Source organism: Hippoglossus stenolepis, chromosome 4 (genome assembly GCF_022539355.2).
Source record: "Hippoglossus stenolepis isolate QCI-W04-F060 chromosome 4, HSTE1.2, whole genome shotgun sequence".
Taxonomy (NCBI): Eukaryota; Metazoa; Chordata; class Actinopteri; order Pleuronectiformes; family Pleuronectidae; genus Hippoglossus; species Hippoglossus stenolepis.
Window position 1 is genome coordinate 13,370,650 of NC_061486.1, and position 25,570 is coordinate 13,396,219.

The 25,570-nt window shown below is 39.9% G+C and overlaps 3 protein-coding genes across 5 annotated transcripts; 1 reads left to right on the top strand and 2 right to left on the bottom strand.

The window, feature by feature from the left end:
• Positions 1–3,963: 3,963 nt before the first annotated feature.
• On the top strand, positions 3,964–11,961 carry aifm4 (apoptosis inducing factor mitochondria associated 4). Its single transcript, XM_035155086.1, has 19 exons — positions 3,964–4,091; positions 5,491–5,574; positions 5,690–5,799; positions 5,903–6,012; positions 6,896–6,940; positions 7,044–7,125; positions 7,250–7,362; positions 7,725–7,811; positions 7,913–8,004; positions 8,106–8,236; positions 8,417–8,532; positions 8,627–8,698; positions 9,234–9,297; positions 9,409–9,485; positions 9,730–9,847; positions 9,947–10,045; positions 10,167–10,242; positions 10,338–10,442; positions 11,025–11,961. Exons 2-19 carry the CDS (start codon positions 5,498–5,500, stop codon positions 11,053–11,055), a joined length of 1,605 nt encoding a protein of 534 aa, XP_035010977.1. The 5' UTR covers positions 3,964–4,091; positions 5,491–5,497; the 3' UTR covers positions 11,056–11,961.
• zgc:153372 (uncharacterized protein LOC767695 homolog) lies at positions 11,962–17,680 on the bottom strand. 3 transcript variants are annotated; one of them, XM_035155090.2, is made up of 12 exons: positions 17,584–17,680; positions 17,217–17,354; positions 16,467–16,516; positions 15,677–15,810; positions 14,994–15,144; positions 14,781–14,917; positions 14,026–14,095; positions 13,326–13,407; positions 13,074–13,205; positions 12,844–12,986; positions 12,607–12,729; positions 11,962–12,332 (listed from the first exon to the last, which is right to left on the bottom strand). In XM_035155090.2, exons 3-12 carry the CDS (start codon positions 16,500–16,502, stop codon positions 12,246–12,248), a joined length of 1,095 nt encoding a protein of 364 aa, XP_035010981.2. In that variant the 5' UTR covers positions 16,503–16,516; positions 17,217–17,354; positions 17,584–17,680; the 3' UTR covers positions 11,962–12,245. The 3 variants fall into 3 exon arrangements, with proteins under 3 accessions (XP_035010981.2, XP_035010980.2, XP_035010979.2); XM_035155089.2 differs by having other exon boundaries at positions 17,172–17,354; XM_035155088.2 differs by lacking the exon at positions 17,217–17,354 and having other exon boundaries at positions 17,584–17,663.
• Positions 17,681–22,206: 4,526 nt separating this feature from the next.
• LOC118106091 (histone H3.v1) lies at positions 22,207–25,348 on the bottom strand. Its single transcript, XM_035154320.2, has 6 exons — positions 25,176–25,348; positions 24,128–24,154; positions 23,585–23,623; positions 23,419–23,457; positions 23,166–23,327; positions 22,207–23,066 (listed from the first exon to the last, which is right to left on the bottom strand). Exons 1-6 carry the CDS (start codon positions 25,188–25,190, stop codon positions 22,935–22,937), a joined length of 414 nt encoding a protein of 137 aa, XP_035010211.2. The 5' UTR covers positions 25,191–25,348; the 3' UTR covers positions 22,207–22,934.
• Positions 25,349–25,570: the final 222 nt, after the last annotated feature.

Sequence of the window (25,570 nt, forward strand, 5' to 3'; positions counted from 1 at the left end):
GTTCACGAGCCGTCGGACATTTCTCCACCACAGACTGAAAACACGATTTACTGAACAGTGTGTATGAGATATATATGTCATGGCAGTAGGGCCTGTGCTGATCATTAATGTACTCAAAGGGATTGTTGACCCAAACATTCCACTCAGTATCTACTTCACTCAGTATCTACTCACCACTATGTCGATTGAGGGGTGGGTGAAGTGTTTGAGTCCACAAAACACTTTTCAGGGGTAAACAGTGTTGCAGCCAAATATAATTGAAGTCAATGTTGACCAATTCTTCAAACGTTAAAAAACAACAGAAAAAAAAGATAAAATACATCCAATGTCAATGTCAATTTTATTTATATAGCACATTTAAAACACCTTGGTTGACCAAAGTGCTTCACAAAGCAAAAGGTTCAACAAGAAAAACAGCAACACACAATACATCAAAATACCAATTGTTAAAATAGAATAAAATAAAACAAAATAGAATAAAATAAAATAAAATCTGTTGGGATCAAAACCATACTGCTCCTGTGGTGTCATCCAAGTGTCCGTAAGCTTGGGCTCGAACCGGCGTCGTTTACACCATGTTTTTAGCCTAAATGTCCTCTGATATCCTCCTCTGGAGCTGCGTTCGCTCGAGTGCTATATTTCTAAAATAAAATAACAGTCACCAAGGAGGGGTTCATCACAGTCTAGCAGAAGTACCACAATCCAGGAATGCAATTGAAAGGTCTGTCTGACAAAGGAAGTTGTAAATTACGAGGAGCACTTGAAGCCCACATAAGTTTTATTGGTTCACATTTATAGAAAGAAAAGGTTTATTTCACATGTAAATAAATAACATGTGAGAGACTGAGTTTGATTCTTTGTTTTAACACTAATGTTGATTCATATTCTAACTGAAAATATATTTTTTATTGAAAAGCATCTTTCCACTGTTGTTTCATTCAGTGTTAGTGACCGAGGAAGCGCTGTCTTCATTCAAGTCACAGCCATGAACGTGAATGACACAGCGCCACCATCTGGTCAAGCACCGTGGTGCATTGTGCCGGACACATGTCCCTCAGCTCCAATATTACTTCTGACAGGGATATTGTCAATATGGGTGATTTGACCCTGACAAGGTGAAATATCAATACATTGATATTTGGCTTGTAAAACATTTTACAAACATTTATAAAATGAGACATGGAATTTATAGACAATTCTGATCCATTTGAAATATTGTTGGTTTGCAAATAAGAAAAACACAAATTTGTTAGAATTATTGTTCAGTTCTTAGCTGCCTATGAACATTCATGATAAAAGAACAGTGGTGGAAGAAATACTCAGATTTTTTAGTGATACTTGGTTCATCATTGTGAAAAAAAATATTTTACATAAAGCCTTTCTATACAAATCCCACATGAGTTAAAGTACAAATGTATTCATAGCAATATGTGCTTTGAGTATCAAAAGTAAAAGTACTCATTCAGCAGAAAGTGACCCTGTAAGGGTTATATCAGGCTGTTTATGACTTATCAAATTGTTCATACCTCTGTGTGAGCAGCATTTTGCTGTTTTATAGCAGCTAAAGTTGAAGATACTTAATGTTTTATTTGGCTGACTTAAGGGGTTGGCTCCCTTAAGGGTCAAAGAGCTGGGAAATAATACATGGGAGAGGAAAGAAAAGTACTGCCACACAAATAGTTTAGACATTTTTCTCAGCAAAATGTGAAAAGTATCTAACTTACCTCAAACACATATCTAATTGAAACCATGTAAGAAGTGCTAACAACTAATAGACACCTGGGAGATAAGAGAGCTTTCAAACCAAACCAGCTCAGGAGGTCTGGAATAATATTCAACAATGGCTCATACAGTGCATCCGGAAAGTATTCACAGCGCTTCACTTTTCCCTCATTTTGTTATGTTACAGCCTTATTCCAAAATGGATTAAATGCAGTTTTTCCCTCAATTCTGCATACAATACCCCATAATGACAAATTGAAAAAAGTTTGTTTAAAATGTATTAAAAATAAAGAACGGAAATATAACAGCCTCAAGTCTTTTTGAGTAGGATGCTACAAGCTTGGCACACCTATTTTTGGGCAGTTTCTCCCATTCTTCTTTGCAGGACCTCTCAAGCTCCATCAGGTTGGATGGGGTGTGTCGGTGCACAGCCATTTTCAGATCTCTCCAGAGATGTTCAATCGGGTTCAAGTCTGGGCCACTCAAGGACATTCAAAGAGTTGTCCCGAAGCCACTCCTTTGTTATCTTGGCTGTGCGCTTAGGGTCGTTGTCCTGTTGGAAGATGAACCTTCGCCCCAGTCTGAGGTCCAGAGCGCTCCGGAGCAGGTTTTCATCAAGGATGTCTCTGTACATTGCTGCATTCATCTTTCCCTCGATCCTGACTAGTCTCCCAGTTCCTGCCGCTGAAAAACATCCCCACAGCATGATGCTGCCACCACCATGCTTCACTGTAGGGATGGTATTGGCCAGGTGATGAGCGATGACTGGTTTCCTCCAGACATGACGCTTGGCATTCAGGCCAAAGAGTTCAATCTTTGTTTCATCAGACCAGAGAATTTTGTTTCTCATGGTCTGAGAGTCCTTCAGGTGCCTTTTGGCAAACTCCAGGCAGGCTGTCATGTGCCTTTTACTGAGGAGTGGCTTCCGTCTGGCCACTCTATCATACAGGCCTGATTGGTGGAGTGCTGCAGAGATAGTTGTCCTTCTGGAAGGTTCTCCTCTCTTCACAGTGCAACGCTTGAGCTCTGTCAGAGTGACCATCGGGTTCTTGGTCACCTCCCTGACTAAGGCCCTTCTCCCCCGATCGCTCAGTTTGGCCGGGCGGCCAGCTCTACGAAGAGTCCTGGTGGTTCCAAACTTCTTCCATTGACGGATGATAGAGGCCAATGTGCTCATTGGGACCTTCAATGCTGCAGACATTTTTTTGTACCCTTCCCCAGATCTGTGACTCGATTCGATCCTGTCTCGGCAGTCTACAGACAATTCCTTGGACTTCATGGCTTGGTTTGTGCTCTGACATGCACTGTCAAGTGTGGCACCTCATATAGACGGTGTGTGCCTTTCCAAATCATGTCCAATCAACTGAAGTGACCAGAGGGGGACTCCAATCAAGTTGTAGAAGCATCTCAAGGATGATCAGTGGATACAGGATGCACCTGAGCTCAATTTTGAGTGTCATGGCAAAGGCTGTGAATACTTATGTACATGTGATCTTTTCGTTTTTTATTTTTTCATAAATTAGCAAAACATTTCCCAAAACCTTTTTTCACGTTATCATTATGGGTTATTGTGTGTGGAATTTTGAGGGGAAAAATGAATTTAATCCATTCTGGAATAAGGCTGTAACATAACAAAATGTGGAAAAAGTGAAGCGCTGTGAATACTTTCCGGATGCACTGTATAACTATACTAATGATATCTGCCTTATTAATGTGGAGAAGTAAAAAACAGTCCCCTCTTAAATGTAACCTGCTGGGGTAGAAGCAGTGAAATCTTTCTTGTTGAAAGAAAATACAAATATATAAAATGACGTTTTCACAAATATGAAAGTGATTTTTTTCAAACGTGATGGCTTTTTAGAGGTGCGTAAAAAATGCAGAGCAGTTGTACTGTTTTCTGATTTGCCTCACTGACAATGATCTAGACTAGAGCAAAAACATTGACAACCTGACAATCACAGTTATCCAAAGTTACACACTTATCCTCTGGGATATCTTTTAGCCTTCAACAAACCACACATCCACAGGACAACACCCCTCATTATCATAAGACAAGTTTCCATTAATTTCCCCCTTCCTCTGGTTCTCAGTACTCAAGTACGAACACCTCAACATTGTTCTTTCTTACAATATTTTTATGTTCATAAAGTCAAACGTAATGTCCCATTCATCTCCTCCGCCCCTCCCTCGTGGTGGGAGGAGCTTTAGCCGGACCACATGGCTCCTCCTGGCAGTCACGTGGGAGGTGGACCTCGAGTAGTCAGTGCGCGTGCCCGACCAACCCACGGTGTGTGCGTGCAGGGGAGACGATCAGTGTATCAGCAGAGCAGCATCGTTTCCTCTGATCACTGTCAGGTGAAGGAAAACAGGTGAGCTCTCATACCTCTCCCATTAATGTCGATACATGTACGCAATTAAAATACACAGGTCGCATATAATAGATAACATGCGGTGCCTTTCACGTGCACTGGAGATCCTATATTCTATAGCGTCTGATTTCAGAATAATACGGTTTTCTCTTCTGTCTGCTCAAACTAAAAGCTGTGGTTACAATTACGAGTGTAAAAGCTCTGGGCGCTAAAGATAAAGGGAGGATGTCTAAATAATGATTTGTTTATATAAGCCTATATCTGCATGCAAGTTTCATTAAATAGACACAAATGGAATGATATCGGTGTTTGATGTAGAGCTGCAATGGTTAGTCGATTACAGGATTAATCACTCAAGTCCTGTTTTGATCAAAAATCTAATTCAAGGCACCATGAGCTCTAGAGAACTGTGCTGGGCATTTCTTACTGCCATCAGATGTGTCCATTAATGATCAGCCAAGGAAATAATGAATACAGTGCTGTAAATAGGCATTAGTTGCAGCCCCAATTTGGTGTGACCACCCTTTGCCTTTACCAGAGCCCAGATTATCCTCAGTTCACTTGAGGCAGTTTTGTAATGGAGGTTAACAACATGTCACAGTGGTTTCTGTCCACTCATGTGATCCCAGAGAAAAGGGATGTGTGCTGTGGTCACATCATCTGTTGCAGAAGTCTCTATTGTGCTTGTCTCTGAAGATTAGTTCTTCATGAGTCTGGTTGTATGTAGCTGTCGTGCTGCAGAAGGAGTTTTGGACCAATCAGATACCTCCATTGTGTTATCATGTGATGGAGAGGAAGCTAAACATTCAAAGTGCCCAAAATGTTTTGCCATTTTATATGGGAGAGGACAGAGAAATCAGGTTGTGAGATGTATGCACTCATGCGCATTACTTTGTATTTCTGGTATTTGCTTTACAATGTTGTCCTGAAGGAGTGTGTAGAAGGTGTGTCCTGCAAAACAACTGGTTTTGAAGTGACACTGTTATTATCTGCAACAGTGACACATCATTTTGTATTCAATAATTGAATTGCTCTTGAAACGGTCTCGACAGCAGACAAGTGGGAATGAAAAGGAGCTTAAAGGAACATCACACAACATTTTGAATTTCACTGCTCTTTATTCCTGTAGGTTATATACATAAAAATATATAATATATATATCAAATATTAGATCATTATCATATAGGGTTTTTAAGACGTGGCTACAATGAATTTGATGAAACTCCTAATAAGAGACTAACTGCTTCATTCTTAATTGAGGTTCTATATATAAGGATGTATTTGTTTTCTTTTCATTCATAGTTAATGATGGGTGCCTGTGTCACGTGTTCCACTCACAGTCAGTTGGAATTCAGGCCGAACAACTCACACGTTTTTTCAACACATTCATATCTCACAGTTTCAGGATGAGTCAGTGTCAAGAACTAGGGGACGAGCAGGTGACTGGACTGGTTTGTCAGGAGGACGACCTGAACGATGGACAGTAAGTCTTCTTCTCACAGGGAAAACGAGATGATCAATACTTTCATGATTAGTTTGAGTAAACTGGATTTGTTTCCTCACTGTTTTGTCTCCTTGTCTGTCGTGTGTTTATTAAGGATGAGGGAAGTAACTGTGGGGGAGCAAAAAGTGCTGCTGGTCCGTACCCACGGTCAGTACAGTGCTGTTGGGAGCCGGTGCTCTCATTACAACGCTCCTCTTATCAAAGGTAAACTTTCATCATTGCACATTAACATCTGATTTATTACTCAATTAAATGTTTTTGGCTTTTGCTTTGAGTGAATTTAACCCTCTGTCCTCTGATGATGCAGGAACATTGGTTGGTGACAGAGTCAGATGTCCCTTTCATGGGGCTTGTTTTAACGTCCGAACCGGAGACATTGAAGAGTATCCAGGTTTAGACTGTCTTCCCAGCTATAAGGTGAAACACGGCTGTAGAGACCAACCTCCAATAACATTTACTGATCTTATGACAGAAACAAATCCAGAAGAGTCTAGTTACAGTCGTGGTGGTTTATCTGCACAAATTGCACCCATTCATTTGATTTTCCATTCCCCCTTGTAAAATGGCTGGAAAATGTCGGAGGGAGTCATGTGAGAATACAGCAGGAAAATCTCCAGAATATTCACAGCAAGCAAGTGGGCGTGTTGAGGACGTTTCTAACATGCGATGGACACAAAACTGGAATAATCCAAATATCTCAGGATGAAACAGAGGTGTCATACACGTCGAAGAGGCTGAAGAAAGAAAACTAGATTTGAGAGCTGGTGTTGATTTGCTGTAACAAAAACAGCATGCTTTCCACAGTGGAATTTATGCTGTATGTCCTGGCTCCTGAAAATTCTCAACTTTTTCCTGTTGTTGTAAATGCGTCGGACCCAGACAATATCCTGCTGCGCTCTTCACATGTGAAGGCAAACTCTGGAAAATGTCCTGACGCAATTTTCCAGACATTTTCCAGAGTTCATATCTGAAAACAGCTTTAATGGTATACTGTATGTTTTGGCCAAGAAGCTAATTACATGGAGGAACACTATAATAAGACTAATCAGCTGGTATGTTGGATCTTTATGTCTAGAAATTCCGGTTACTCACCACATTGAGTTCATAGTGTCTAATCAAAACTTTGCAAGAAGGAAGCAGTAAATATGCAAATTAGTACTTATCCCCAGTTCATAAAATTTGTAGTTCTGTTACCAGATGTTAATATTGTTCACGATACTTACTCATTCTATCCAAATATTGATTTTTTAAAAAATCCTTTTACCTCTGAACTTACACTTTTAAAAATTTAATTTAACAGGTCAAAGTTGAAGATGGCAAGGTGTACGTTTCCATCGACAAAAAAGTAAGACGCAGCAAGTTAAACACACGTACAGTAAAATTACCACAGTGTTTCCTTATATAAATACCCTATTTTAAACATTCCCTTGATTGTGTGTTTCCCTCAGTCTCTTAATCTGACCAGGCGAGTGAAGGACATGTGCAGCATGGTACCAGACATCAAACATACTGTCCTGCTCATAGGAGGAGGTAAGGACTAGATATAATAAATACAGGCCCTTCCGAGAGTTTAAGAACATAGCCTGTGTATTTAATAGGTTTTATCAGTAAATATCTGTATGTTACACAGTGAATATGATTTTTTTTTTTTAAGGCCCGGCCTCGCTGGTTTGTGCGGAGACGCTGAGACAGAACTGCTACGAGGGTCGTATCATCATGGTCACCAAAGACACACTCCCTCCGTTTGACAAACCCAAACTGAGTAAGGTAATTATCCCACTCTTTTATATATATATACACATATAAACTTTAGGTTATATGTGTATATGTGGCTTTGTATTATATCTGTGGTTTTCTGTAGTGTTCTAATCATGGGTTTTATGTACAGTTAGTTTGGAGGGTTTTAATTGTACTGATATGGACATTTGTAATTTCATGTGATAGGTAATCTTACTTTTTAAGCAATTGCTAAGAACAACAGATGGAAATTTGCATGTTCACCTAACTCTGGCTCATTTATCATAAGATGAGCACTGTCCCGATCAAAATAAAAGAACTCGATCATCATTTGTGTTTGTATCCTGTATTGATATGTAGATTGTTGGTAAGTGGCATAAACCTCCTTTCAGGCTATGAACGTGGACAGCAGCAGCATCCTCCTCCGGTCAAGTGACTTTTATCAACAACATGGAATAGAGATGTGGACACAGAAGGAGGTGAGAAGAAAAGGACGCAAACTCTCCGTGATGTCTTCGAACCTTTTTGAGGAAAAACTCTCTTTGGTCTTTGTCAAGAAATGTGTTTTTTTATTTTGCAGGTGGTGTCTGTAAACCCCGCGGACAAGGCGGTGAAGTTGGGTGACGGCACTGTGCAGCATTACGACCAGCTCCTCATCTCAACAGGCTGCAGGTTAGAGTCATCACAATCCTGCTCCTCGAGTCTTTTAGAAACAGTTGGACACAGAAACATAGATTTCCACAGCGGTGTGACGTTCCTGATCGTGTTCACAGAGCGCGGCCGCTCAGCTGTCCTGGTTGGGACCTGCAGGGAGTGAACGTACTGCAGAACCATGAAGACGCCAAAGAGATTCACAGCTCCTGCCTTGGGAGAAAGGCTGTGGTCATCGGAGCCTCCTTCATAGGTTATCACATTCGATTTCTTTACATTGCAACAATGAGCTCTGTAGGTGTTTGTTTCTTTGAATGATTATCAGGTAAAGTGATGATTCATAGCTTTCTCTCTTAATATAAAAAATGCATTTGACAGTGCAAAGTAAAGGCAGGCTATTTAAGTGTTTTTCATTACTATTAACACACAATAGGTATGGAGGTGGTGTCCTTCTTATCAGACAAAGCTGCCAGTGTGGCCATGGTGGGCACTTCCACTTACCCGTATGAGCGGTCTCTGGGCCCGGAGATCGGCAAAATGACGATGCAAGTAAGTACTTAAGAGGGGATTCATCTTTTACTGTGAGAAAACAAATTTTCCTTTTTTGTCTTCTATTAAATATCATATTTTTTTCCCCCTTCAGATGTTGGAGGAGCAAAACGTGAAGTTTTACATGAATGACACAGTCACTGAGATTAAAGGGGAGAATGGCAAGGTAAATCTAACTTTATTCTGTTAGCATATAGCCCTTGTCTTAGTAGGTGTTACTAATAACATTATTAGTAAATCAATTCTATTCAAGTGTCCATGTAAACCATGATGGTGAGCTATACCTGGACCCTGAAGCTGAAGCAGCAATTTTATTTTATTTGGAAGAAAGAAATACAAATAGCCTCAGGCACCACACACACATTACACAGCCACTACAGCCACTTACCCTCAGGTCAGAGATGCAGATCAATCACATTCAGGACTAATCCAGCTTTGTGCCTACACCCACCAGACAGACTGATCTATTCATTTAAACACTGTTCTTTGTTTATTACTTCTACAGTTATAGGCGGCTATGCATATGTGCACTGATGCTTTTACACAGATGAAGTTCCCATCAGATAAAGTGATTTGAATTGAATTTGATTTATTATTTATACATGTGCTTTTTTTTCCCAATGCAAAAGCATTTTGTCATGGAACCGCCAATATGCCGCGGATGTATTTTCTATCACAGATTCCTATTTTATGTTTTTCAGGTGAAGGAGGTGGTGCTAAAGAGTGGTACAGTCCTGGAAGCTGATGTGGTGATTGCTGGAATCGGTAATTAGGCGTCTGCCGCCTCGGCTCAAATTCCCCAAATAGAGTCTTTCACATTCAGATCTTTCAGCTCCGCAAAAAAAAAAAAATCCAACCCAAAGATCTGTTTTACAGGTGTGATCCCTAACTCAGATTTTCTGGAAGGAAGCGGGGTGGAGGTGGATTCAAGGAAAGCTGTGATTGTTGACAAGGTAACACACAGTTAATGGACAACAACACTGAATCACTGTGTTACTGTCATAGCTAATGAAACAAGAATTTGTCTTTACAGCTTTAAATTTATGACTTGCTGGATTGAATTGCATGTTTTTGAATACTTCTGGTCAAACACACGTTATATTACCTGAATCCCTGTGTCCAGATGACTGACATGAATAGTAGATATCATGTTATATACTTGTGTTTGTAAAGCTAATGCTGTATCCTCTCTAACAGTTCATGAGGACCAATATAACTGATATTTTCAGTGCTGGAGATGTTACCTGCTTCCCTCTGGCCATTCGTGGCGACCAAAGAGTCAACATCGCTCACTGGCAAATGTCACACGCTCACGGTAAGAGGCTGAAGTCAGAGACGCACGTTTTGTTCTGTTTATTTCCACATTTTTGTTCCAGACAATTTTATGGTGGTTTCTTTATTTCCTTTACCTCAGGAAGAGTGGCTGCTCTGAACATGCTGAAGAAACCAACCGAAATTAAGTCGGTTCCTTTCTTCTGGACTGTGTTGCTTGGGAAGAGCATTAGATACACAGGTAATAGATATACATGTATTTATTTTATTTAGTAGTTATGGAGAAAATCTCACCCTGACATCAGAATATTTCAGCCCTGGTTGCTTCGATCACATTTCACCTTTTCATTTCCTCCGTCCAGGCTACGGGGAAGGATACACAGAAATTATATTTAAAGGCAAAGTGGAAGAGAGGAAATTCCTGGCATTTTACATCAAGTAAGCAGCTGTGGAATAACTCCTGATACATATGAATATGATTTTATGGGATTTGTCTCAATTAAAAATGATTTTATTTCTCCTATTGTCAACAGGGATGAGGTGGTGGTTGCTGCGGCCAGCCTGATGTTCGATCCTGCTGTGGCTCGTCTCGCAGAGCTGATGGCCACTGGGCAGGTTTTTAAAAAGACACAGGCTCAGTGAGTGATATTGTACAATGTTCACATATGTCCCACATATACAGGACACACTGATGAAGTCCTCAGTTTTGATATTTGCTGTGGTATGTCATTTATTACCAGTGTTGTGATAAAGCAGCTCAAACCATTGGACAGCATTAAAACACCCCCATTACCAACATGGGTTAAGTTTGAATTATTAAAGCTGCCTTAAATAGTTTTGCCACTTGGGGTTAACAGAGACAAGCTGTGAACACGACATTGACCCTTTTCAAAGGAACACGTTTTTTATCTTAAATTAGCAGCTTTGTCAGTTTGAGGGTTCACTGACAATGTTTAAATTGCCAGAATCAGATCCAACAAGTTCAGGAGTAAAGCAAGTTTGGTGTATTTGTTACAACGGCAGCTCTTTTGGTTAAGGAAGCCGGGGATCATGGGTAATATCCACAGTGCAGTTGGGTTTCAGTTGAGTAAGTGGGACTACACAGTCGAAGCTCTGGTCAACACATTGATAGGCTTTGTTTTTCCTCTTCACTAGTGCCTCATAACCTGGTCACTGCTCTTTACTGAATATTAGTTTTCTCACTTTTTTAATCTTCTCAGATCCGATGACGTGAGCTGGCTGCAGATGTGACCAGAGTGCCGCTGTGTTCAGGAGTAATGCCACTCACGGACGATATCACTCCTCTCCCCCTCTGTCCATTCACTGCATCTGGCCTCCTGCCAGCCAATCAGACCTCTTCTCTTACTCAGAAAACCTGTTACCATAGTTTCCACACACAGCTTTACTGAATTTCCACTTTGGGCATCAAGTGAATAATCTGATCTCAGTATAATGAATATTGCCTGGATACGTCTAAATTAGTTTCACCAGTCAAAGTAAAGTGTGTAAACCATTACACATTAATGAATTGTGTTGGCCATATACATCAGTATATCCAAATATATTGGTAAGCTTTACATTTTAAGATCCCTGCAAAAATAGTACAATGTGATTTATCCACTTTGAAGAGTTTATAAAGTTAGAATTTGGGTTTAAGTTATTTGAAATCTAAAATACAGAAATATGTTGATAATTAACAGTTCATTCACTTTGACTTTTCTCTTCGAGGTTTTTGTTTCATATGTACTGTAATGCCTTTATCCAATATACCGCAAATGTTTACAGCAGAGATGTAGCTTGTTCTGTCTTTATCTTGAATTGTAGAACCCGAATTCTTGAAAGTGAATTAAGAAAGTACTTTGTAGTATCTTAAAAGGTCTTTTAGTTACTCAGGAAATACGTGTTTAAATACAAGTATTGCTCAGGTATTGAATTAATGTGAAGAGTTTGAACACCACTGGTTATCCATATTATCAGCCTTCATTACATTAAGACTGTGTTCCCTGAGCATGAGAAGTGAGGAGTGTTGGTTCTACAACAACTGTGGGTTCACTATGGTAATGTTTACTTGTCCTTTTCCCCTTCACTTTGTGTTACACACACACTTTAATAAATCATTGAGCGACCACAACAGAGAAAAGATTTTGGAGACACAAACATTAGTGAGATTTTCATTTATATTTCATCAGTTGAAATGTGAGAACTTTTTTTGTTCAACATGTTTTTTGTTGATGATGCAATGTATGTATTATACTATAACAGCATTGACTGTGAACACAAACAGACAATGTGATATCCTGAAAAAAAACAATCCTTGACTACATCTCCACAGGTACATGATGGTCAGCACATACAAATATTAAGGCTTTAAGTAACCTGTAAAAACAAAATCTGCAAAACCTTTTTGAGGAGAGTCTTCAAATCCATTTCCTCTGTATTCATTAGACTTTTTCTTTGCTTGTTTTGGAGCATTGTTTGACAGAAGACCCCAGTCTGTCAGCCAACAGAAACGGGTTGAGGTGGCAGTACTGAGGAAAAAATGAAGAACATCAGTGGTCACTGTTATCTGTTGGTGTAGAGCCTTAAACCTTAAATTGTTTTTGTTTTTTTAAGTATCTCTTAGAATCAAAGTTTAAGTGGTGCAATTTGATGTTTTTCTTCATATTTAAAGTTGGAAATTTAAGACAATTTCAAATAATTATATCTGATTGCATGCACAAAATGGTTCAAGATACAGTGAATGCAACCAGTTATCAATTAGAATTAAAGCATCTTAGCCATTAAACCAAAAATACCAGCTACCTGTGGTGTTGACTCTGAGTTGGACTCAGGTTTATCCGACATCTCAATTTCAAAATCAGGGAAGAAACGGGAACTCTGGAGAATTGCTGCCATCTCTCCATTTACCTCCACTGCAACATCTTTCTGTAAAGCCGAAAGAAAACATTGACATAATGATACAGTACATGTGTTTTAAAGTATTTTTTTTAATGTTTTTGTTTCTTGTAACAATACGCCAATTGGTCACTTGTGAAGTACCTTGAAACAGTGTGATGAATCAAAGTCCAGCTGATCTGGGAAATCTCCCACAGTTCCTTTGTAGGTCACTGTTGCCTTAGACACGACTGGACGTTTGGGCAGCTTGAAGAGCCGGTAAGTCCCTGAAGCGTAGCTGATATCACCTGCGGAACGAAGAGCTGGCTCAGCTGTAGAATGATCTTTACACACGTCTTTAAAGTTCAATCTTACCCCTTTTTTTTTTCCATTACCTGCCTTTGCCTTGAGTTCATTGTTGTAGATCACAATGTGGCTTGCTGAGACAAGATGTGGAGTGCTGAAACCTATGCTATGGGCCAATGCAATTAGGTCTTGCCAAAACAAAGAGCCACCCATTCCTTCACCTAACACCAAAAAGAAGAAAACCACAGTGAATGCATTCTGTTTATCAGTGATAAAGTGATCCTACTATGTATGCGTGGCCTTTAAACTTGATTTTAGATGATGGTGCAGCGTTATTTTACCCCACAGGACTGCATCATGCTTCATGTGTTGAGGAACAACTTTGCTGGCATACATGTCACTGAAGTACAGTTCACCTCCCTCCTGTATAAAAGGATACAAATCATAAATGGTTTGTACCAACATTTCCACAAACTTTTGTTTGGTGTGGCATGACACATGGAAGAACTATTCAAATTTAGAGTGGTACACCCTTGACAGGTCACCAGCCCGTCGCAGGGCCAACAGGTTGAGTATCTGGAGAAAACAAATGCGAATACGGGGAGAACTGGCAGCGAGAACACTGTGAGAGGGGGGTTGGTCAAAGTTAAACCAGATTCATGACCAATTAACCATTAACTCAGACTACAGACAGACATTTTGTTTAAAGGGGACCCATTAATCAAATATTTACCTCTGAAAGTAAGAAAAAACACAATATATCCCCTTTAAGCCATTAGCTAAACAAGTATTAGCTTCACCAACCATGCTGTTGTTAAGCAAAGCGAGTCTCCTTCAGACTGAGGACCGAACCGAGGAAACTGTTGCTTTACTTGAATCGACGTCACTTTACCCGCGTCACTGCAGCGTGGCCAGAAATTAAAGGACACAATAAGATAAAGTGACTGGCTCAACTTCGATGAGTAGTCGACTATTAGCCGGTGCATGTGGAAAGCACTGCTTTCCCTATTAATTTAGTTGGTAGAAATTCTTCAGACCAACCTTGAGGACGTTGTAGGCTTGCTGCAGCACTGCTCTTTCATCAGGACACAAACAGATGACACAGTTGGATCTGGATAGATTAGAAGGACAAAAAAGGTTTTTATCAACATAACAAAGCTCTCTGCGAGTAACAGATGATTAAGTTATTTGTCAGATCTTGTAGAGTCATAAGTTGTTTTCAGACATGACCTCTGGAGAATTGGGTCCGGACTTTCTCAGAAAGTTACCTTTCACACATTAATAACGCAGCAGGAGATTCTGCAGTTCTCAGCGACTCAGAAATCTCCGGAGCATTCAGGTGAGGGGTGGTGCATAAGACAGAGGCAGGATGTAACGTATGAATCCTGCTGTAGAGATCCCGCATTTTTGTTTACAGCACATCGACACCAGCTTTGGCGTTGACATCTTTGTCTGTGTCTTATACGTGTGTGGCACCGCTGCTTCATCACTAATTGTTTTCTTTTTGCTATTTTTCAGTTGTACGTCTGTCATGTGTTAGAAACGTAAGTAACCCTCCCACTCACTCGTAATTCTGCGGTGGATCTCCTGCTGTGTTCTCACATCGGCTCCTCCGGACATTCTGCTGACTTTATACTATGGGACTGGCCGGAGAGAGTCCGCAGAAACTCAGGAGGCTTTCAATGGGAAATTTGTGTTCACATACACGGCCCCTCCAGAGAATGTCCGGAGGATCTTCTGAGTTCAGTGCATGTCTGAAAGCAGCTCTAACCTAAACAGCTCTAATCTAAACCTACAGCACAACATCCATTGAGTCACTCTGTATGCCAGCTTCCCCGAGCTTCTCCATGTACCCCTGGACAAAGGTCACATTGGGCTCCTTGTAGTCAAACTTCTTTTGATGATACTCAATGTACTGACGAGAGGCAGTGACCTAAACAGAGACGAGTTAAATCAATAGAAAGTACAGAACTCAAGAGTCGCTGGCGTGTACATGCATGTATAGCTACCAGCTCCTCCGTCATATCGACCCCCGTCACGTGTCCACTCGGGCCAACGAGTTTACTGAAGGCATAACAATCTCTGCCGGAGCCGCTGCCGAGGTCCACAACTCTGCAGCCCTCGAGCTTCGCGGGGAAGGGAAGGCCGCACCCGAAGAATCTGGAGATTGAGAGGGTGTTGTTAAGGACAAGAGTGCATTAATACAAAGTTACTGTTCAATGATGGGATGTGTATGGACATTACAAAGATCATCCTGTGGTATCCAGGGTTTTTTCTACTGGATGTGATTTTGATGAACTAGATGTAGGTCATTGACTGTGCAGAGATTTCAGCCATATGTTTATACTGTCCCATGTATTCACAGAGATGTTCACTAAGTATTTTCTCAATGCAGTGACCTGTCTCCTTCATGAAGACAATGGCTGCAGTGTGTGCTTTTAATTGGTAGTTTTTTTTTATCTAATCTCTTATTGCCACCGTACCTTCTACTCTTGAAGATAGACATACAAAGATATTTAAACCTTTGAACGACCTGTAGATAGAACGCTAGATAGCTTTATTGATCCTGAAGGGAAATGTGTTCTTGCATTTCTCTTTGTTCATGTTGATCGTATAGGACTTTGGTTAACTCTGGCTGTTTTAAATGTGCTTTAACACTAAAGTTGACATAGAAAATGCAGAGGTACTGTACCTTTTGGTTACCTCTGGGTGAACCAGCCTCAGTGCGTCTGTGACACTGCTCGGCAGTGGGCTGCAGGACAAACTGCAGGAGGCAGCACTTGTTTGCAGGTCACAGGAGGACTCCAGTCGACCGCCATAGTATTTCTGCACACATATGTTATGCAACGTGCTAAGTAAGTATTAACCAAGTCTATGGCTCAGACATGCAACAACATTCTTTTACACTCTGTAGGGGAAAGTCTAAATGGTCACCTAGAACATTTCAACACTCACATTCTACTACAAAAAAATTGAAATAAATCACATTTTACTACAATTACATACTTTTAACATTATAACTAGATTTGCTTTATTATTAAAATGGATCGAACCACCTCCACAGCAACTGTTAGAACATTTAAAGAATATATATTTAATTTGTTCACCTCATTATTTAAGCAGTAATGACACAATATGATACAAACAGTATACGCTATTGAAGTACTGATATTTCCCCCATTGCATATAAAAGAATAAAGATTCAAAATTATTTTTATTATATTATATTAGGAACGTGGCGCAAGAGTTTCAACGTAAGAAGCAAAAATCAAACGATTTCAATAAAAAAATTCGATCGCATCAAACTAACTAAACGTGTTGCATAATAATTTGGAATGAAAAGAGGAGAAATCTCAGTATCTTCAGGTTCAAGTAAAACCCTCAGTGGGCTACAACACCACAGTGAGCTGCTGTTGCGAGACAAGAAGAGCAAAAGTTGATCAACTCCAGTGAACAAATGAATCAAAATCAATAATCAATACCTTCACGGTTTCCCGCACGTCATCGGCACTCGTCATCGCGTCCAAATGAGCTTCACATAGATAACAAACAAAAAGACAGTCCACGTGTTATTAACGGGAATCAGGACTGGTGTCAGGTCTGCTCTCCACTGTCCCCTCAGCCCCCTTCTCCCACACCGAGTGCTGCTGCTGCAGGTTCGGAGCTGATCAAGAACCCTTCTGCTTTTCCACGTCATTACGTCACGTGACTGTGCACGTCTCGACCGGCACTTAATATATTTTAAATCAAATTATACATATAAACACTGCTCCAAATATAATTAAGGGAACGCTTAATCGTCACAGTATAACACCAAGTGATAGTGAATCGATTTCAGCTGCTTTAGTGCAAATGAGAGTGAAAACAGTTGCAATGGAGACAAAAGCAGGACAAGCCCTAAAAAGGGAAACCCTGACATTATTACTGAGGGAAATTATTGAATATTCTCATTTCTTTTTCTTGCAATATTACGACAACATTGCACCTTGAGCTTGTTTTCCTGAACATTAAAAAAAACAAAAACCCAAGTTTCAATGGTCACAACAAAAGTGTTGATGATGATTATCTTTGCTTCCAGCAGAGGGTGCTGTTGCTGCTGCTTCACCATCAAGGAAAAAACAGTATATGTAACCCTGACATTTTTACTCATGAAAATGTTGTCTTGCAATACAACGACCACATTGTACCTTTATCTTCTTTTCTGAACATGAAAAACAAAACAAAAAAACAACCCAAATTTCAATGGTCACAAAGCAACAAGTGTTGATTATGGGGATGATTCTCTTTGCCGCCAGCAGAGGGTGGTGTTGCTTCTGCTTCAGAGGAGACACATCTTGGAAAGACTCACTGTCATGGGGTTACCACATGCCCTGTAATATAGAAGTTGACAAAAACTTAACATACACAAACGAGGGACACAGTTATACTAGTCATATGCTATGTTAACAACATTGGTCGCAGCACCTCAGTATCAGCAGCATTAGCATGGCTGTGGCATTAGCCAGCATTCTAGCATGTTAAGCTAGCACTCACATAAACCTTTCAATCTTGCTAAACTGTAATTATACACAGGGTCCACAACCAGTAGTTGGAAATTACCTTTAAGACACAGTTTTATTTGGCTGTTATATTCACTCTCTCTCGCCTTCATGCAGGGTTCAGGAAGAGGGAGATTCCAACTCCATTTGTATAGGGGGCAATCTGGAGTGAACCACATGAAAGCCAGTCCAGAGGGGGGTTTTGACTGCTATCACAGAAATGCTGTTTTTAGTGCCCATATAATAGAGCATAGGGATATTTCCGACAGGCTAGGTCGGGTGAAATGCTGATGGGTAGATCAATATTTTCAATTTCACATCTTGTAGAGATTTTGTCTGTATGGTTTCTCTTGTAGGAGGGGCTTCCGGTATAAAGCCAGGGGGTAGATGCTCCTCAGAGCAGAGTTAAGCTTGGGCCTGGAGGCTGTGTGTACTGGAGCCCAAGGTCAGGGGCCTAGTATTGGTTGTCTTACTACAGTTTGCAGAGTTTTCAGGGGTTTTCTTAGTATTTTTCCTTTTTTTTTTCAACTCTGCACGCTTGCACATCTGTGCTTGCACAGGACTGGTGACAACAATAAAATTTAATTACCAGGTGAAGATTACGAGTCATGTCTCCTTCTTCCACCATGGGGCTCAATATTACACTCACCATCAAAGAAAAAAAACAGCTGGAACCCTCAAATCATCACTGAAGGAAGAGTGAACATCCAAAAAAACTTTTATAGTCAAAACACTACTTTAATAATGTAATATTAACATATCGTTCTCAAAATGTCATATTTGGAAAGAGCGATGAAAGAGCAGGGAGTTCAAGGACAAAACTGTATATTAAACCCTGACATTATTACTCAAGGAAATTATTGAAAGTTCAAATGATTTTTTTTCTTACAATATTATGACAAAATTGCACCAAGAGTTTGTTTTCCTGAGCAATTTTAACCAATTTTAGGTCACATTGTCCCGCATTTGCATAATGCACGCCTAACGGCTAGTCTGTAACGAAGCCAGTTTAAGCACGAGTGGAGGCAGACATTTCCTACATAATCTGTTGACCAATCACAACAGAGCTAGCCAGCTGACCAGCAATGAACAGTTTGAGGAAAGTGATGTGTTTTCTCAACATTAGAAAGCATCAAAACAAATTCAAGCAAAAACACAAATTAAAATTATCAACCTCAACATGAGTATTATATCTCTCCTTTAAAAAATGAAAATAAACAATGTATTGTAATTTAATTGTAATGGACCTCACCTGCAGCTGATCGTATCCTCACATCAGAGTAAACAGAGCTCTCCTCTGGTTTATTATTCATCCCTGCGGTGGATCAGATAAAAGAATGAATCTAGTAAACTAATCAAATACGAGGAAAAGTAGCAGGGAAATGAAAATAAAAATGAACATTTCTATAAATCCACTTATTTATTTCTCTTTGTAAACTGCATCTTAAAATAGATTTTAAATTATTTTATTTTATTAATGTATATGAATCATACATGCACTCACAGATACAAACAGCCACTAAAGCACAGTGAGCTGCCTCGTACATCAACCGAGAGGAAAACAACAGAGCACCATCAAGCGGCTGAAAATAACATGAAACAACACGAAAGATAAAATAACCAGTGTGAAAACGTTCTCACTATATATATATATATATATATATATATATATATACTCCATAGTCACATGTGATGATTAACTCTTTTGGGCTGTCTTCGGGCTATTAACGAATTTTTTCAGGTTGAGAAAAATGATCCATGATCCTCGGCTTCCTGAACCAGAAGAGCTGCTGCTGTAACAAATCCGACAAAACTCGGTTTAGAATTTTTCCTATTTTAAAAGTTTCCTGCTGAATATTGGAGATAAACTCTGGTTTTTAATAACTTCCTGATCTTTTTTAACAGTTCAACTTGCTGGACCGGGTTCTGACGGTTGAAGCTGCTGCTGAAGGAGGAAACATTCTCCATATTCAAACTCAAGCATCAAACTCATTTTAATTAAGCTGCGGTTTCAAGGTAAAGGAAATTACACAATGTTGCTGGTCTGTCTCAAGCCCCTTTTCCACTTGTTTGACTGTTTTTAACCCCCAGTAACACAATAATAACACAACGGCAAAACAATAACCTTGTGTGAGTAAAAACACATGTGCAGCAGACAATGAGAACTCGGCCAGTGCCGATACCGATATCAAGGAGTAAAAAACTATCATATATTAGAAATAATTGTAAATGATTCTTATGTTAAATAATATTTTTTAAAGAAATAAAGATAAATTGAAAGAAAACACAAATATCAAGTTCTATATAATATATAGAACTTGAATTAAGACAAAAAGAAATGTTAATGTTAAATATAATCATAAATGCATATTGTTTATACAATCCAATAAAAGTTTTCATATCGGTGCATATCTTGAATGGCCCATATCAGCCAATTGATATATTGAACGTAAACAGGGTGATATGGAAAGCAGGGATTAGAAAGGTGAGGGATTTAGTTTATGAGTATGTACCTGGGTTTATGAGGGCACAGGTAGTGGTAGATGAGGGAGAAGAGAAAGGGGTGATGAAGTGTTGTGGGGTACAGCGAAGGGGAGATGGAAAAGATCAAGAAGGCAATGCTGGAAGAATGGGTGGATATGATTGAGACAGAGGCTGTGGGGAGATAACAGAGGAAGTAGAAATGTATGTGGGTGAAGGAGAGAGCAGAGTGGGTCTGATGTGTGTGTAAACATGAGTGATGTACAGATGTGTAAGAGGGAAAGACGTGAGAAGACCGGCTGACGAGAAAGCGTGGAAGAAAGTTATGAATGATATGGATGTAGAAAGAATATATGAATGAATCTGAGAGGGAAGATGAACAGTATTGAATGTGAAAACTTCGATTTTTAGGGTTTACTACAACCTGATAGTAAGTAGGTTTGATCTGAAAGTAAAAAGGAATGTGACGTGTGTAGTGTGGGAGTGGAAATATGTATGCATGAATTTGTTCAATGTTTTTTGGGGGGGAAATAAAATGATTAATAAGCAGATGTTGGGAAGGAGGGTTTGTGGGGAGAATTGAATGGAAATAGCTGTGGCTGTTTGGCCTGACTGGTAGAGTGAAAGGATGTAATATCTATATTTGATCATATTTATGTAATCATATGCACCAGAAGTTTCAGCTTCATTTATTTCCAGGTGTAGTTTCATGTCTCAATGTTTCTGAAAATTAAGCAATTAGACACATGGACACTTTGACTCATTCAACAACCGTACAAACTCACAATGTTCTTTCTTCAATAGAAATCAAATAAGAAAAGTTGTTCTTCAACTCTGCTGCAGAAATAAAACTTTTTGACCTCCTGTTCACTTCATCCCAAACCAGTTTGACAGGGTTTAGGTCCAGAGTCTGTGCTGGTCCTCTACTTGTGCCTTTATACCTGTGGGCTTTCAGCTTTCAGGTCTTGATTTTCTTACATATCTTTATTGATGTCTGTTTTCTATTAAATCAACACTACTATTTCCTTTTTTTTTTTTTTTCATCACCATTATACCATTTAAGGTTTATTTCCAGACTTGAACTGATTACATTTAAAATAAAATTGTGAATTAAAAAAAAAAATGTCTGACTTGTGGTGTATGAAATTTCATTGGAAAGCCATTGTTTATTTCAGCCGTGTTCATCATGGGCCAACCAGGATATAGGTGCGGTGAAAATGAAGATGTCTATTTAAGTACAAAAAAAAGAGAGAGGATTTGATTAATAGTGCAATCCTAAATTGAACATGTATGACTAAATGAGGACTAAGAATTAAAGCAGCTTATGATTATAGTCATCTGGCAAGAAAGATATTACTCATATATGAAATGTTCCAAGCTTGAACACAAACATTGTTTTAAACGGCTGACAATTTTGGTCTCATTCTATGTACTGGTAGGTTTATTAGACTTAAAACAGCTCAACACAGAAAAAGAAGCACCATAGCCTGCATCTATCTCTCGTCATGGGAACAGTATCTGTCACAAGGTTAAAATTCATTGGATTTCTGTCTTGTTTTCATTTTGTTATCTACAGGAAATTTGTGAAAAATCCTGAATAAATTAAATGTGAACTGTTAAAGTAAAAAGTAAAATATTCTTGCTGGAGGGCCACACTTGACTCCCGTGTCACTCTTTCTACCACAGGGTAATTTATCAGATATGCTGTGGGTCAAGCAAGGCTGGGTTTAGTAGCATGGTATTCTGAATGCATTACACTTGATGGAATGTTGAAGGAAACAGGAGTCCAAAAGGATATTCAGCACTGGGGTTCACAAACAAGTTGATCTGTCCATGGGAGTTCAGTTTTGTGGGGTAATTGAAAGAATAAAAACAAAATATTCATATTTTACAAATTCAGTTGAACTCTGAATAAGTCATCTACAATTTCTGATTTTCAAACAAGGTCAAAGAAAAGTCCTTGATGAAACCATGGTATAAGTGTGTCAACTATCAACAAGCAAAATTAGTTGAACTGCCCACTGACATTTCTGAACTTTATGTATTGTAACTTTGGTAGAATTGGAACAGACACTACTTCAGCACATTATCAATTAAAATTGGTCCTTGAATACTATTTGACCATGAGGCCATGTATCAAAAGCTTGTATGACACCCTTGATTATTTCAGCTGATTCCACTTTGAATTAGCACTTCACACAAATTAAAGAAAAATCCTTTTATTGTTTTTTTAAAAAGGAGGAAACTGTACATTAGTAGAGAAATCCCAAAAACCACATTGAACATATGCACAAATTTGCGGCAAATACATTTTGTAGGCTGAGGTGAAAATAGTTAACCTGAAAGGACCAAAACAGCAAGTATGATTAACAGAATGTGGATCTATTTAACTGTCCTCAAAAATGTACCATCACAGACTGCATAAAAGAAAAGAAAAATCAATGTGGCCAATGCCAGTACTAGTGAAAATAATTCAAGTTAACATTGTGAAGATGTTACTTAGCTTAAAACACAACTGTCAGACTTTTAATCATCTCATTTCCTATCAAACACATTAGGATGTATTAAACTCCAAAGCAGTACAGGTGACAAAAACCCTCAAGACGACGTGGGAATGTCTCAGGTAAACTCTCCTAATTCGAACATCAAATTGACTTGATAAGACACGACGGCAGATCATGCAGAAAACTACAACCTAAGACAAAAAAAGAAGTCAAAGAAAACACAAGTACAATGAAAGAGACCCCACAAACTTTCCCTTCACAGAAGCCATGAAACTGAATGTAATTTGTAGTATCCTTTAAAAAGCACTTTTGTAATCACATCCCTAAAAACACTGCTGTCTTAAGAAAATAGATAAAAATATTCTCTGCATTGTACAAGAAAAGAGGAATGGGGAACATTGGCAATTGAGTGTTTGTTTTTTTGTAACTACTCTGCTGCTTTCTTCTTCTTCTTTCCCTCTTCCTCCTCCTCCTCCTCCTCTTCCTCTTCTTCTTCCTCGTCCTCCTCCTCCGTCTTGTCCTCCTTTTCTTCTGTCTCCTCCGCTGCTGCTGCCTCCTCCTGGAGGATGGAGAAAACAGTCGTTATACCTTATTCTCATTGAACTTTGCAAACGAGCCAATTTCAGGAGACATGCGTCATAAAAAAAGAAATTCTTACCTTTTCTGCTTTGGCGTCTCCGTTCTCTGCTGGGACCTCTTCTTCTTCTTCTTCCTCCTCCTCCTCTTCTTCCTTAGGTTCTTCTTTCTTCCCCGTGGTCTTTCCCTTAGCCTTCGCCTTTGGCTTTGGTGCCTCTTTCACCTTTTTAATCTTGGGTGGTGCCTACAGGGTCAAACAAACAGCATGAAATATATTTTTGTTGAATGTCGTGCTCTTGTGCAATGACATGAACAACAACAAAAACTTGTTTTACCTTAGCCTTTTCTGGCAGTGGTTTAGGTTCATCCTCTCTCTGTAACACAAATGTACGGACAAAACAATTAAGTATCAGACTAGGACAACAGAATATATACAGTACATTATAAATATGCTGATTGTTTATTAAGGTGACAATTTTTGTTGGGCTTTGTGGAACTTACCGATCGCACCCTTGAAGACTTCCTCAATGGCACCGATACCTATGTAGACAATATGTGTTCAATATGAATTTTCTCTGTCCGTATTTGGAAAACTATTCAAAGTCTAATAAACAATTTTATCACTTAATGCTTACTGTTAGAAAATCTGAAAAATGTATTAGGTAATTCTCATCAAAAATGTGGAAACATCAACAGTGTCAGGGTACTTGAAAACAGGCGAAGTAGACAAGGGAGCCATTTGCACAACAAATCTAATAGTGCCCCCTAGAGGCTGATCATTTATTCAAACCAAATACGGAGTGACCAGGTTTAAAACCTGCAAAATAAAACCAACTGGCAGACCCAGCCAGTCTTTGTACTTCAGGTTTTGACTTGCATAGATAACCCTGGGCTGCACTTAAACTTTGCAAACAGCCATCCTGCATCAACCAAGTCCACCCCTTTCTCTCTCGACAGACAAAAGAACAAAATGTTCAGATGTGGACACTGGACGGCAACAACCATTTGGGGGCAGTTTGGGCGTCCGGGGACAGGAATACTAACCTCTTCATCGCCTGCAGCAGTGCTGTTCTGCGAGAGACAGAAAGGAGAAAAAAAATTAGTAAGTTGAGAAACAACAACCATTCATGAGCTCAAGTGGGTGTGTAGTGCAAAGGGGGGATGGGCACCTCTCCCTCCCCTTAAGTCACAAAGAAATTATGCAACCTTAAAAGTGAGTGGGGGAGGTCTGACACGTTTCTCTATAATCACTAAGCGAGTTAAAACTTTATAATGAAGCCCAGATCATCTAGGGTGTTTGTTGCAAGCACACATCGCGATGCTGCAGCTAGTTGAAGAAAAGGGGGGAAATGAGCTCGCTCCACCTCCAACACGCGCTCCGCGCTAACATCAGCACGGTGCTGCATGTTCGGAGTTTACTCCATAAAACTTCTCCCGACGCTTAGTAAACAAAGTTAGCAAAAACGACCAGATGTCGTATAAATCAGCCGCTATAACGAAAATAAAACACACCAGCCTTTTTCTTTACAATACACGCATAAACGTGGGTTAAATATCTCCACAATGGCGGCTGGTTTCACACGGTCCAAAAACGCTGCGAAAACCCGTAGCGCGTCCTCGCGGTAATACGCTCAAATAACCATTACGCAAGAAAATTTTCTTGAGGACCTGCGCATCGACGGTCTCTGGGTACACCCCTTTGTTTGGCCTTAGCACACGGTGAACATTAAATATTATTAAAACATCAGCTTCGTGTTTAGCGAGTGGATCGCGGATGTAGTGGTTGCGTTAGAGGAAACAATGCCGACGCGCCGAGTTGCTCGGTGAAGACGCGTGCTGCGCCGTGCTAAGTAAAAAGGCGCCACTTCCCTGTATCAACAGGGTGAGACACGACAGACCTGAGAACAGTGGAGGTGGACTCCATTCCTGCACATGGAGCCTACCGAGGAACTCGAGCCTTACATTGCACATGCAGTCTCCAAAAGAAACGTTGTAGCGACGCAACATAAAGACACCGCGTGTGTTTGGTTTAAAAACACACGCGCTGCATTTAAAGAGAAATCCCACATAAGCGTACATATTTTCAACTTACCCTTTTCCTTCCCATTGTTGCTGAGGTTTTAAGGCAGAGACAAAAGAGAATAGAAGTCGGCCTTTTTAGGTTGTTTTAAACACTTGAACTCGTGGGGGTCTGTCCTGTACCTCTCGCTGCCCACACCTCCACAGTGCGGTCTGCAACTTCACACACAAAACCTCCGACCAGTACCAGGACCAGCTCGCACCTGATTGGATCCCCCGCTCGGGCATATTTTATCCCTCCTCCTACCAATCCACAGGGAAGAGCGGCGCCCCGCCTCCCGCTCTCGGTGATTCGCCGGCGGGCCGAGGCAGCATGTTTTTTGAACCATAACACCATACCTGTATGGGCAAAGCGTGTGCCAATCACTGAGCCCAGCAAAGTCACCGAGACACAGGGTGTGTGCGAGA